This window comes from Bos javanicus, chromosome X (assembly GCF_032452875.1).
Source record: "Bos javanicus breed banteng chromosome X, ARS-OSU_banteng_1.0, whole genome shotgun sequence".
In the NCBI taxonomy this organism is placed as follows: domain Eukaryota; kingdom Metazoa; phylum Chordata; class Mammalia; order Artiodactyla; family Bovidae; genus Bos; species Bos javanicus.
The window spans coordinates 4,398,843-4,413,923 of record NC_083897.1 but is presented as its reverse complement, the minus strand read 5'-3'; the positions used below and the strand labels follow the sequence as shown (position 1 = coordinate 4,413,923).

The following is a 15,081-nucleotide window of genomic DNA, read 5'->3' as shown; positions in this document are numbered from 1 at the left end:
GAGCAGGCTGAGAAAGCCACTAAGCTGCAAACACAGACCTTTCTTTTAAATAAAAGCATGACCCATGGGGCCATGTCAAGAGCCCAGAAGATGGAAATAAGAACTATGAATAACAGTAAACTAGGAAGCCACTCCCAGGGAATAGAATGAGGATTGAGTCAAGGATTTCTCTGCTCCAAGAAAAGGGGGACCTGGCAGCACATATCCAGGTGGTTCTATGGTTGCTATGGGTCAATGACTCCTTTGTACCTCTCTTTTCAAGTGGGAGTGTTTACTGTAGTTATCTTGTCCCCATGTCACCATTGTGGTTGGAGGGCAGTACTAGATAACTTGTGTGGCAGATTGCATTTTTCCAAATATGGGCACGTTAATATATAGATTATCCTATATGCTGTTCTCACAATGTGACATTGACAGCTCTCTTCAAGATGGTGGCATCCATGTTCCTTGCCTTTGAGCTTGGGTGGACTTTTGTAACTGCCTCAGCCAAATAAAATGTGGTGAAAGTGATGCCGTATGACTTCCGAAGCTAGGTCACGAAAGGTAACAGCTTTTGCCTGGCACCCTCTCTCACATGCTCTTGCTCTTGCTCTCGCTCTCTCTCTCCCCTTGCCCTGGAAACGCAGTGCTGTGTTGTGAGGAAGCCTAGTCAATATGAAGAGATTAGTGTGGCTGTTCTAGCTGACAACCACAGACAGGCTCCTAGCCAACAGCTACAAGCCACACATGTGAGTAAACAGAGCCTTAAGATGACGCTAGCCTTCACTGAAAGGGTCTTCCAACCGAAGCCTCAGACATCATGGAACAGAGACAAACTATACCCTCTGATGCCCTGTCTGAAAGAGAAGCCAAGAAGGTAATAAATTATTTTGCATTGTTTTAAGCCACTAAGTATAGGGGTAAAACACCCTCTTCCAACAACACAAGAGAAGACTCTACACATGGACGTCACCAGATGGCCAACACCGAAACCAGACTGATTATATTCTCTGCAGCCAAAGATGCAGAAGCTCTATACAGTCAGCAAAAACAAGACCAGGAGCTGGCTGTGGCTCAGACCATGAACTCCTTATTGCCGAATTCAGACTTAAATTGAAGAAAGTAGGGAAAACCACTAGACCATTCAGGTATGACCTAAATCAAATCCCTTATGCTTATACAGTGGAAGTGAGAAATAGATTTAAGGGCCTGGATCTGATAGATAGAGTGCCTGATGAACTATGGAATGAGGTTCGTGACATTGTACAGGAGACAGGGATCAAGACCATCCCCAAGAAAAAGAAATGCAAAAAAGCAAAATGGCTGTCTGGGGAGGCCTTACAAATAGCTGTGAAAAGAAGAGAAGCAAAAAGCAAAGGAGAAAAGGAAAGATATAAACATCTGAATGCAGAATTCCAAAGAATAGCAAGAAGAGATAAGAAAGCCTTCTTCAGCGATCAATGCAAAGAAATAGAGGAAAATAACAGTATGGGAAAGACTAGGGATCTCTTCAAGAAAATCAGAGATACCAAAGGAACATTTCATGCAAAGATGAGCTCGATAAAGGACGGAAACGGTATGGACCTAACCGAAGCAGAAGATATTAAGAAGAGATGGCAAGAATACACAGAAGAACTGTACAAAAAAGATCTTCACAACCCAGATAATCACGATGGTGTGATCACTGACCTACAGCCAGACATCCTGGAATGTGAAGTCAAGTGGGCCTTAGAAAGCATCACTACGAACAAAGCTAGTGGAGGTGATAGAATTCCAGTTGAGCTATTCCAAATCCTGAAAGATGATGCTGTGAAAGTGCTGCACTCAATATGCCAGCAAATTTGGAAAACTCAGCAGTGGCCACAGGACTGGAACAGGTCAGTTTTCATTCCAATCCCAAAGAAAGGCAATGCCAAAGAATGCTCAAACTACCACACAATTGCACTCATCTCACACGCTAGTAAAGTAATGCTCAAAATTCTCCAAGCCAGGCTTCAGCAATATGTGAACCGTGAACTTCCTGATGTTCAAGCTGGTTTTAGAAAAGGCAGAGGAACCGGAGATCAAATTGCCAACATCCGTTGGATCATGGAAAAAGCAAGAGAGTTCCAGAAAAACATCTATTTCTGCTTTATTGACTAAGCCAAAGCCTTGGACTGTGTGGATCACAATTAACTGTGGAAAATTCTGAAAGAGATGGGAATACCAGACCACCTGATCTGCCTCTTGAGAAATTTGTATGCAGGTCAGGAAGCAACAGTTAGAACTGAACATGCAACAACAGACTGGTTCCAAATAGGAAAAGGAGTTCGTCAAGGCTGTATATTGTCACCCTGTTTATTTAACTTATATGCAGAGTACATCATGAGAAATGCTGGACTGGAAGAATCACAAGCTGGAATCAAGATTGCCGGGAGAAATATCAATAACCTCAGATATGCAGATGACACCACCCTTATGGCAGAAAGTGAAGAGGAACTCAAAAGCCTCTTGATGAAAGTGAAAGAGGAGAGTGAAAAAGTTGGCTTAAAGCTCAACATTCAGAAAACGAAGATCATGACATCCGGTCCCACCACTTCATGGGAAATAGATGGGGAAACAGTGGAAACAGTGTCAGACTTTATTTTTCTGGGCTCCAAAATCACTACGGATGGTGACTGCAGCCATGAAATTAAAAGACGCTCATTCCTTTGAAGGAAAGTTATGACCAACCTAGATAGCATATTCAAAAGCAGAGACATTACTTTGCCAACAAAGGTTCGTCTAGTCAAGGCTATGGTTTTTCCAGTGGTCATGTATGGGTGTGAGAGTTGGACTGTGAAGAAGGCTGAGCGCCCAAGAATTGATGCTTTTGAACTGTGGTGTTGGAGAAGACTCTTGAGAGTCCCTTGGACTGCAAGGAGATCCAACCAGTCCATTCTGAAGGAGATCAGCCCTGGGATTTCTTTGGAAGGACTGATGCTGAGGCTGAAACTCCAGTACTTTGGCCACCTCATGCGAAGAGTTGACTCATTGGAAAAGACTCTGATGCTGGGAGGGATTAGGGGCAGGAGGAGAAGGGGACAACAGAGGATGAGATGGCTGGATGGCATCACTGACTCGATGGACGAGTCTCAGTGAACTCCGGGAGTTGGTGATGGACAGGGAGACCTGGCGTGCTGCGATTCATGGGGTCGCAAAGAGTCGGACACGACTGAGAGACTGATCTGATCTGATCTGAAGTATAGGGGTAACTTGTTATGTGGCAGTAGATAACGAATGCAAAGTGTTTTATGAGAAGCTACCTCTGGGTGTGACTGTAGATGACAAAATTCTGGACATTGAGCTGAGGCTATATTTAGATGAAATATCTGAGGTCTTAGGAAAAGTAAATATATTTTGCACGTAGGAGGAACACAAATCACAGGTACCAAAGAGAGGACAGTGCTATACTGTCATATTAATCACCAACAATGGTTAATCCTCTGCTATATTGACCACGGGCTTGACTGTGTGACATGCTTTGGCCGAGATGATGAAAGCAAAATCTTGAAATCTTGAAACTAGTTGTACTTTGGGGTTTGCCCTTTCTTACTGCTGGGGAACCTAAGACCACCATGTGAAGCAGCATAGCCTTAGCTCCTAGAGGATTAAAAAACTCATGGAGTGAGAGCCCAATTATACAGGTCATTCCAGTTGAGGCCCCAGAATTAGACAGGCAAAGACAGGGCATATTCATGCAAGGCAGAGGCACAGAGTCACAAACCGGCTGGTTGTGTGCTGTTCTATATTTCTGTAAGGTCAGGTTTGAGAGGGAGTATTGCAATAGGATCTTGTAGAGGTAGACAGGAACCGAGGCACAAAAATGTTTTATGCTTTGTTTTCATTCTTTCTTCCTTAGGAGGTAAATACACTAGGGCTTAAGGATGGATTGAATGTCAAGGTCGTGGAGGAAGGGAGGCATCTAGGGGCATTGTCTGGGGTCTGGCTCAGTAGAACTGGTACCAGTCACTGAGGCAGGAACTATAGGAAGAATGATAAGGCCTTTTTTAGTTCTTTTTAGTGAGGGGAGGCTGAGTTGAGTTTTGAGTATGTCAGTTTCAGTTGTTTGTCAGACATCCATATAGACATGTTTGGCTGGCAGTAATGTATATAACCAGGCTAGAGTTTTAAATGCAGGAGTTGTAGTCATATATGTGAAAATAAAACAAGAACACATACAATATGTCGATTAAGAGTATAGCTTTTGGGCTCATTTAACTTGGATTCAAATCTCAGCTCCACCACATATTAACCACAGTCATTGAGAAAAAAATGTCTTCATCTACAGAGACAGAGTAAATCTAGACAAAGGTTGTTGTGAGGATTAAACGAGGCAAGGTTTAGCAAAGAATCTAAAATTAATGAATTCTCAATAAGTGGCAGATATTGTTACTAAATGATCAAGAAATAACAAAGAAGTAGACCAAACCATGGAGCCAAGAAGTGGCCGAAAGGCACTTGAAAAGATGCTTAACATCACTAATCATCAGAGAAATGCAAATCAAAAGTACAATAAGATAGCACCCCACATCCATTAGGAGAGCTAGTATTAGAAGAAAGAGAGAGAGAGAGAGAAGGAGGGAGGGAAAGAGGGGAAAAAGAAGAGAAAAAGGAAGGAAGGAAGGAAATAACAAGTGTTGGCAACAATGTGGAGAAATTGAAACTCTTATGTACTGTTGGGGGGATGGTAAAATAGAATAACCCCCATGGAAAACAGTAAAGATCCTCAAGAAATTTAAAATACAATCACCATATGATCCAGCAATCCCACTTCTAGGTATATATCCAAAAATTTTTGAAATAGGATCTCAAAGAGACATTTGCACATCCATATTCATAGGAGTACTAGTCACAATAGGTTGTCTGAGGAGGCCTTGCAAATAGCTGAGAAAAGAAGGGAAGCAAAAGGCAAAGCAGAAAAGGAAAGTTATACCCATCTGAAGGCAGAGTTCCAACGAATAGCAAGGAGAGAAAAGAAAGCCTTTCTAAGTGATCAATGCAAAGAAATAGAGGAAAACAATAGTCTGGGAAAGACTAGAGATCTCTTCAAGAAAATTAGAGATACCAAGGGAACATTTCATGCAAAGATGGACACAATAAAGGACAGAAACCATATGGACCTAACAGAAGCAGAAGATATTAAGAAGAGGTGGCAAGAATACACAGAAGAACTGTACAAAAATGATCTTCATGACCCAGATAACCACAATGGTGTGATCACTCACCTAGAGCCAGACATCCTGGAGTCCAAAGTCAAGTGGGCCTTACGAAGCATCACTACAAACAAAGCTAGTGGAGGTGATGGAATTCCAGCTGAGCTATTTCAAGTCCTAAAAGATGATGCTGTGAAAGTGCTGCACCCAATATGCCACCAATCTGGAAAACTCAGCAGTGGCCACAGGACTGGAAAAGGTCAGTTTTCACTCCAATCCCAAAGAAAGGCAATGCCAAAGAATGTTCAAGTACCACACAATTGCACTCATCTCACACACTAGTAAAGTAATGCTCAAAATTCTCCAAGCCAGGCTTCAACATTACATGAACTGACGTGTACCCCAATGTTCATCGCAGCACTGTTTATGATAGCTAGGACATGGAAGCAACCTAAATAGCCATCAGCAGACGAATAGATAAGAAAGCTGTGGTACATATATACAATGGAATATTACTCAGCTATTAAAAAGAGTGTATTTGAATCAGTTCTAATGAGGTGGATGAAACTGGAGCCTGTTATACAGAGTGAAGTAAGTCAGAAAGAAAAACACCAATATAGTATATTAATGCATGTATATGGAATTTAGAAAGATGGTAACAATGACCCTATGTGCGAGACAGCAAAAGAGACACAGATGTAAAAAACAGACTTTTGCACTTTGTGGGAGAAGGCGAGGGTGGGATGATTTGAGAGAATAACATTGAAATATGTATATTACCATATGTGAAATAGATTGCCAGTCCAGGTTCTATGCATGAGACAGGGTGCTCAGGGCCAGTGTACTGGGATGACCCTGAGGGATGGGATAGGGAGGAAGGTGGGTGGGGGTTCAGAATGAGGAACACGTGTACACCCATGGCTGATTCATGTCAATGTATGGCAAAAACCACTACAATATTGTAAAGTAATTAGCCTCCAATTTAAAAAAAAAAATGATTATTTTTAAAAAAGACACATTAAAAAACAAAACAGTATGTGAACTGAGAACTTCCAGATGTTCAAGCTGGATTAGAAAAGGCAGAGGAACCAGAGCTCAAATTACCAACATCCAGTGGATCATAGAAAAAGCAAGAGAGTTCCAGAAAATATATCTACTTCTGCTTTATTGACTATGTCAAAGCCTTTGACTGTGTGGATCACAACAAACGGTGGAAAATTCTGAAAGAGATGGGAATGCCAGACCACCTTACCTGCCTCCTGAGAAATCTGTATGCAGGTCAGGAAGCAACAGTTAGAACTGGACATGGAACAACAGACTGGTTCCAAATCAGGAAAGGAGTACGTCAAGGCTTGTATATTGTCACCCTGCTTATTTAACTTATATGCAGAGTACATTATGTGAAATGCCAGGCTGGATGAAACACAGGCTGGAATCAAGATTGCCAGATGAAATATCAATAACCTCAGATATGCAGATGCACCACCCTTATGGCAGAAATTGAATAGGAACTGAAGAGCCTCTTGATGAAAGTGAAAAAAGAAAGTGAAAAAGCTGGCTTGAAACACAACATTCAAAAAACTAAGATCATGGCATCTGGTCCCATCACTTCATGGAAAATAGATGGAGAAACAGTGGAAACAGTGTCAGACTTTATTTTCTTGGGCTCCAAAATCACTGCAGATGGTGACTGCAGCCATAAAATTAAAAGACTCTTACTCTTGGAAGAAAAGCTATGACCAACCTAGACAGCATATTAAAAAGAAGAGACAATACTTTGCCAACAAAGGTCCATCTAGTCAAAGCTATGGTTTTTCCAGTAGTCATGTATGAATATGAGAGTTGAACTATAAAGAAAGCTGTGCACTTGAGAATTGATGCTTTTGAACTGTGGTGTTGGAGAAGACTCTTGAGAGTCCCTTGGATTGCAAGGAGATCAAACCAGTCCATCCAAGATGAGATCAGTCCTGAATATTCATTGGAAAGACTAATGCTGAAGCTGAAACACCTGATGAGAAGAGCTGACTCATTTGAAAAGACCCTGATGCTGGGAGGGATTGGGGGCAGGGGGAGAAGGGGATGACAGAAGTTGAGATGGTTGGATGTCATCACTGACTCGATGGACATGAGTTTGAGCTCTGGGAGTTGGTGATGGACAGGGAAGCCTGGTGTCCATGGGGTCACAAAGAGTCAGACACAACTGAGCGACTGAAATGAACTGAAGAAGTGGAAGCAAGCTAAATGTCCACTAATGGTTGAATGGATAAAGAAAATGTGATAGAGACAGATACACTTAACAGACTATTATTCACCCTTTAAAAGGGAAGAAATCATACCACATGCTTCTACACGTATGAACTTTGAAGTTATTATGCTAAGTGAAATAAGCCAATCACAAAAGACAAATATTCCTTGATTTCACTTATATCACTTATATAAGGTATCTGTAGTAGTCCAATTCCTAGAAACAGAAAGCAAAATGGTAGTTCACCAGGAACTGGGACAAGGGAAGAAAGGAGAATTGTTTAATGGGTACAGACTCAGTTTTGGAAAATGAAAAAATTCTGGAGATCTGTTACATAACAATTTGAATATATGTAACATTATTGAACTGTACACTTAAAAATGGTTAAGATGGTAAATTTTATGTTATGCATTTTTAGCACAATAAAAAGATTCATGAAAGAACATGGAGACAAAAGTACAGATTCCCGACAAACCAAGTGCAGTCTCAGCTATTAAGATATTTACCATCTAGTGAGTTCCTGGACAGCAAGAACTATGCTCTACTCACTGTTGTATCCTCAGCATCCAGCACAGTGTCTGGCAGAGCAGGCACTCAATAAATGTTGGCTAATCTAATGTAAGGTGCCTACGTGCTAAGTCGCTTCAGTCCTGTCTGACTCTTTGCAACCCCATGGACTGTAGCCTGCCAGGCTCCTCTGTCCATGGGATTTTCCAGGCAAGAATACTGGAATGGGTTGCCATTCCCTCCTCCAGGGCATCTTCCCCACCCAGGATCGAACCCACACCTCCTGTCTCCTATATTGGTAGGCGGGTTCTTTACCACGAGCACCACCTGCGGTATATATCCTGTATTGGCAGGTGGGTTCTTTACCACTAGCGCCACCTGGGAAGCGCTGATAAGGTAGAAACTATAAGATAGAAATAGAAGAGCGAGAAAGGAAGGACAAGGAGCATAGAGAGATGAAGAGCCCAAGACAGGAAAGACAGCACTGAGTCCTGGAAAAACCAGTATGTTCTAAATGAGACTAGGGGAAGGATATGCCTAGCGGAAGTGGTCGGTCACGGGATCTATAAAGTGGGCAGATGTATAAAGCCAGTCGTCTGGTCTTAGTGCAAACTATACAATTACTCAGAGGCATGTGTTGAACAGAATCATAGCTCTTTGGGGGTCGGGAAGAATTAGAAGAATTACAGGCAGCTATCCAGAGACAAGGGCTTTCCTAGTGGCTCAGTGGTAAAGAATCCGCCTGCCAATGCAGGAGATGTGAGTTCGATCCCTGAGTCGGGAAGATCCCCTGGAGAAGGAAATGGCAACCCACGCCAGTATTCCTGCCTGGGAAATCCCACGGACAGAGGAGCCTGGTGGGCTCAAAAGAGTCGGACACGGTTTAACGAATAAACAAGAACAATACACTGACAAAAACTGATACACTTCTGGCTTAATTTAAATTAGGGCTATTGGTTTCAGGTTGAAAGGTAATGTCAACTGTGGTCCTCCTACACCAAGTCTTTTCGAGCACTTCCCCATCTCGCTTGGCCCTTGAGGCTTGGGCTCTGCGCATGCGCTGGAGGCCCCGGGTGGCAGCTCGTGTGGTCACAATGCCCCATCCCCTCACTTGAGGGCGACACGCTTTGGGGAGGCGCCCTTTTAGGACGTCAGCGCGGCAGCCTGGAACCCAGCATTGTGAGGGGCGTGGCCTGGAGGAGCCGTTACCCTCGTGACCACTGTCTGGGTTGCCCAGGCTAGCTACGGGCGTAGAGAGGGAAAGGTGTGCGTGAAGAGAAGAAACCAAGACGGCTTGTGGCACCCCAGCCCCTCACCCCCTGCGGGCTGATGGGTGGCCATGGACCGGTACCTCAATAACTGCTACAAGGCTGCTCAGGCCGCCGCCTCTAAGGCAGCCGCCCGCAGCCTAACTGCCAACAGGAAGCAGAGTGGCTCCGTGAGTGGGGGCCAGTCGGTGATCTTCCTCCTCTTTCTGGCTCCAGGGCTGGGTCTTGGGAGGGAAGGAGGGCGGGCAGACGAAAGACTATGGGGGAGGACTCAGCAGAGGGGTGTGGGCCCTTGAAGCTGGGTTTCCAGCTCCCAGACCCTCTGCAGTGACTAGAGCTCCCTCTGGTCGAGATTAGCTTTGAATGGAGCTCAGAGATTGGGTTGGTAACAGGGGTAAACAGGGAGGCCTTCAGTTTATCAACAGGGCGGTTTCTTTCAACCCTGAGTGTGTGTCTTTGGTTTATTTGGAGGTATTAGTTTAAGTAGATTGGTCTAAACTAAAATAATAGTACTAGAAACAAAAATAAGGTTTCTACTTATATCTGACAGGCCTCACAAAAAGACCCCATCACAGAGGTCGGAGCCACTGATCTATTAGATCTTCCTCTTGGGGTGAAGCTTCCAGTCGTTCCAGGAAGTAATAATGTTTTCTATACTACAAATTTAGGTGAAAAGGTAAACTAACTTTTAATGGTGCTTAAGTGATTTTCTTGACTGTTTTCTGCTTGCTATTAAACTCGAAACACTGCTATTATTTTGCTTTGAGTCAACTTCAGTTTCACACACCAAGTGAAGTTAAAATGAGTTGAAGTATTCAGTGTCTGAACTTAATGATAGAAGGCTTCGTGATAGGCCTCCGCCACCCAATTCAGCCTTATCTCCGACCCAGACCTCAGCTCCGAAAGGTCCGGGTCTTTTCTCCCTGTCCACACATGGTATGATAATTTCTACTTCTGTGCCTTTGTCCATCTGGGTCCTGACACCTGGCATGCTCTCCTCTGCTTCCTGATCTTCAATTTGAGCCATCTTTCAAGAGCTACTATATGAAGCCTTTCCCCAGTGTCCCAAACCCCAACGGTTTCATCTTTCCTTAGAATTTACATTGCCCTTGATCTGCATTCTCTCACTGAGCACCAAAGTACTGTTTTTCTGGTTCAGAGTGCTGCACGCACTGTTTAAGTCCTCTGCCTAACACTCCCCACCCTGTCCTTAGCTGTAGGCTAAGCCTGAAGGAGGTTCGGAACTCTCTGAGTGTGTGCTTTCATCACGTTATTTCTACTTATTTCCTGATTTTACTTATTTCCTTACCATTCTCCTCTCTAGGGTGTCATCAAGGATGCATAGGGGGCTCCCTGGTATTTCTGATACTTGTCAAATATATGTGATTTTTTTAAGTTTTATTGCTGGAAAGCAATATAATTTCTCTGTTCAAAACCAATACATTCTGCCCCTTCCCACAAATTAACATTCCTAAAACACACTCAAAGCCTATTTGACTAAAAAGTGATAACACTCCTTTTCAGTTTGTAAATGTAACCCTCTTCATTGGTTTCTTGCTCCACTATCTTCTATTTCCCATATTTACATTGTGTTACTCTTTTATTCACTTGTTAGCTACTTATTTCCTGATTTTTTCCCCATACTTATACTGATTCGCTCTACAATTTATTATATTGATTCCCCCCAAACACATGTATTTAATTATGACCAGGTACTATATTCAACTACCCTAACCACTAACTTAGTGGGATCCTTCTTTATCTTTTAGCAATATCTCCTCAAGGAAGTAACACTATATTTTGCACATTTAGTTGTTGTTGGTTTTTTTTTTTTTTTTAACTCTACCCTTGACCTGGAGAAGGCAATGGCACCCCACTCCAGTACTCTTGCTTGGAAAATCCCATGGACGGAGGAGCCTAGAAGGCTGCAGTCCATGGGGTCACTAAGAGTCGGACACGACTGAGCGACTTCACTTTCACTTTTCACTTCCCTGCATTGGAGAAGGAAATGGCAACCCACTCCAGTGTTCTTGCCTGGAGAATCCCAGGGACGGGGGAGCCTGGTGGGCTGCCGTCTATGGGGTCGCACAGAATTGGACATGACTGAAGCGACTTAGCAGCAGCAGCAGCACCCTTGACCACCTTGTAAGGTGAAGCTATGACAGGTAGATGGTAGCAGAGTTTAGACTAGAACCACAGTCTCCCAATTTCTTAGGCCATGCTTCTTCACCTGACCTTGCTGCTTTGTGAACTACAATCACTTTAGCAGAGTACCATGGAAACGGAATTTAAAGGTCTTTCATATTGATTTAAATGCAAGTGGAAGAAAATTACAGTATTCTACTGTCTTTTTTTCAGATCAGCCCGTTGTCAGTATTCTCTCACTTCAGATTCTTCTTGCATGTTTTATTTTCAATGAACAGCCTAATCACCTTAACAAATTGAGGTTTAAAAGTGTGATTTCATTCATTTTACATATGTAACACTTTTCAATCTGTGTGTTTGCAGCTTTATCCGCCTACTTCTGACTTTAACCTGTTTGATCCTTATTGTCGGCTTTTACAAACTGGCTATAACAGCCTGCACGATCCACATTTAAAATCATACTATAGGCGAAAAGATATCTTGAGGAGATTAAAGAAAGGTGGCTATATCACCAGCAATAATAAGGTGGGTTGAAGTTTGCTTCCAGTTAACCAGCATAAACCCATGGTCTTGATATAAGCTTGCTTCTGTACTTCACTGGGAACCTGTGTCAACTTTTAATTGAGCAATAAAGAATACCTGACAGAAAACTAAGTGAATTACTCAATATTTGAGTAAAGAGAAATCAGATGGCTGTTTCTAAATAAAATTGTTCCCACTTGATCATTTTTCTTTGATAAAAGCAAAAGATAAATGCCAAATGATTTGAATATGTAAAGACATATGCATACACATTTATTTATACATTTTCTCTCAGCTGTATTATTAGTGCCTTTCCTTTGGCTCTAAAAGTATTAATAGCACTGTATACCCATCAAGGGATATTTTCAATACCCTTTGAGAAGACTAGAGACAAAATGGAAACCTAACAGAATACAGCTTGATAGAATAAATTCTTCTGAAAGTTAAACATCATTATTATACTGATATTTTAATAACATTTATTTTGTGTGAACCATATTATTGAAGTAATATTATTTAGGTAGACATTTCCTGGTGATACAGCCACCGTAGAGAGATATTGCCTTCTAAACTGTTACCAAAATGTGCTATCACTAGCCTTGATCCCAAAATTGTTACTAAAATGAATGTTCTTATGACTCTTTTCTCTGGAAAGTTTCATGATTGTTACAACTTTTTTGTAACATATTGTTACAACAAATATTTATATATTTGTTTTTATAGGTTGTATGCACCTTGAAGGAATTGAATAAGTACAGGCAGTATCTCACCCGTTTGAAATTAGACTCCGAAAGAAACTATGTAAGAGAACAAGTAAGTTAAGTACTTGAATTGGTTTTATTTGAGGCCCGTAAGAAAGTTTTTATGTAGGTTGTGGAAGAAAGACTTAAATGCAGGTTAATTAACCATTTGTAAACTACAGGATGTTTACCAAGCCCAAAACATGAGAAGTCATATCAAAGGACAAGGTTATTTCTGGCCAATATAAACACTGTACTTCTTTTTTTTTCCCCTCCCAGGAAATGATTGAAAAACAAGTAAATAAATTGTATGAAACCAAGAGAGCCTGTGACCGTCATGGCAGCACACAGTTCCAAGGTTGGCTGTTACAAGAAAATAAACGAACAACTCCAGACCAAGAGCTGTTGATAAAGCAAAGGTATGACCAAAGTTAATGCATATTTTTTGTGGACGTATTGTGGACTCCAGAAAACTGTAAAAGTACTAGAAATAATTGAAAGCAGAATAATTTAAAAAGTATTAGACACAATGTAACTTCCTATAGTCTTCAATGTGGACTGAAAAGAAAGGAGATTAAGAGATAGCAGGGATTGGAAACTTTGATACCATAGCTAGGAAAGAGTTTCTACCTGAGAAAATGGAGTCATGAGGAACCCAAGAGGTAAGACAAACTGATATTTGAAGAACAATTCCGAAGTACAGCTCCCTGAGCTTGGGAAACCCAAGTTCATAGTAGTAGAGGGAAAGGTGTCACTAGCACATTTCTAACTTAAGTTTAAGGAAATTACTGCTGGATAAAACAGAGAGAGTTGCTATAACTTCATCTGATGTTAATATAAACAGGTGTTACCTCCCCAACCAACCATGTATGTTCATTTAGCTATTACTCACACACATTCAATCTTATTATTCAGCGGCTGAGCCCATGCCCCAGGAGGCAAATGGATGAGTTATAGTTCCTTCTCTTTTTCCTTTATCAGGGGTGAGGGCCAGTTCCCCATCACCTACCTCTTATATTCCATGGATTCATGTCAAGCCAGAATATATACTGATTCACCAAAGTGGCAGACTGGCAGTCTTCAGGCCTGTCTACACATGAGAGATTGTTCAAGGACTTGACAATGACAGAGAGGCCAATAGCCACTTATTTTTTAAAGAAAATTCAAATATACTTGTTTTTTGAAGTCAGTCCTTAAGTTGACTTCAGCCGTCTTTGGAAACTCATGTTACAGAGCTCCTGAACTAGGACTAATCTCTGTATAAAATGCTTTAAATCAGTCTGTTCTACATTTTGCCATTGTCCTGACCACAGTAACAGTCTGATGAGTACATCATGGTGAGTTGGTGGATCACGTTAGCTTAAAGAACTCTACATTCCTGTAGTTTAAGAAATAAAAAACAACCCAGAAGGTGGTTTGGGAATATCAGAGTAGATAATACCATCATAAGGGAAACACCCAGTTTATCTTCCCTTAAATTTTCACTTTTACTTAGATATTTAGATATGATTAGCTTGGAATTAAACAAGCTTGAACACACGGCAGAAAAGCAGAACGTACTCCGGATAAAGGAAGAAGAAAGACGACATCGGGACCACGTTAGAAGAAAACTTAGTCTCTGGAGACAAACTGAAGAAGTGAGAAACACCAAATTATAAATATTGATGGGGAAATTATGTGTGATTATTTTATTTATAAACATTTTTAGCAGTCCCACCATATTACCTGAAGTTATTTCAGGTCTAAGAAATAAACCACTGCTTTAAAAAATCATAATTATTTTAAAATAATAAACTGCTATTAATCTTGTATCACCATTATAACAGACAAGCTTTTACTTAACATAGTGAGACTGATACCACAAATTACATACCATCATAGTATAGACACACTTCATCTGCTCTTAAAGTTTTAGAATTTAACTAGTGAAAAATAATCATGTCTGTATTCTCACTCCTCAATGCTCAGACAAGGCTATTTGTTCTGGCTCTCTGTCAGAATACATTTAAGGGCAACATATTACATATAATAATTCCTCAAATCTATAAGAGAAAATCACCTTTCCAGCATCTTTTGAGATCTACCTTTGAAGCATAAGCCCATTCTAAAGCCAGTGTAAGATTTTCATTATGGTTGTCCAAGTTCCTATAAGGGTCTTAATTTGACCTAATTTGCTTATTGATCAAAAAAAAAAAAGAAAGAAAGAAAAAGATTATAAAAGAGAAGCCCTGCTGACTACCATGACATTGTGCTCTTTAGGAACGGAAAACACAAGAAATGTTACTGCTGTCAAAGATTGGAGAAGAAGTAAACAGAGAAGCAAGATATGAAGAACAATGTAAAAAAGTCAACAAAGATGCTCACCGTAAGGTAGAGTGACCTTTGAACAATAACTTGGGCTGTTTTGAGGAAAGGGTTTTGCTAATTTTGATATTTTAAAGTGTGGATTTTCAGAAGTGACTTAAATTCACAAGGATAGCTATTGATGGAAAGAGCCAGTC

The 15,081-nt window shown here is 41.2% G+C and overlaps 1 protein-coding gene across 3 annotated transcripts in view; it reads left to right on the top strand.

Moving 5' to 3' along the window:
* Positions 1–15,081, top strand: part of LOC133242428 (fibrous sheath-interacting protein 2-like) — a 105,645-nt gene that overhangs the window by 61,382 nt on the left and 29,182 nt on the right. The window contains exons 1-7 of one of the 3 annotated variants that reach the window (XM_061408586.1): positions 8,430–9,343; positions 9,724–9,849; positions 11,682–11,843; positions 12,564–12,653; positions 12,860–12,999; positions 14,076–14,217; positions 14,840–14,950. In XM_061408586.1, coding sequence (XP_061264570.1) covers positions 9,245–9,343; positions 9,724–9,849; positions 11,682–11,843; positions 12,564–12,653; positions 12,860–12,999; positions 14,076–14,217; positions 14,840–14,950 — 870 coding nt within the window. In that variant the 5' untranslated portion in view covers positions 8,430–9,244. Of the gene's footprint in view, positions 1–8,429; positions 9,344–9,723; positions 9,850–11,681; positions 11,844–12,563; positions 12,654–12,859; positions 13,000–14,075; positions 14,218–14,839; positions 14,951–15,081 lie in introns of those variants that run through there. The other 2 variants (XM_061408583.1, XM_061408585.1) reach the window with 2 other exon arrangements.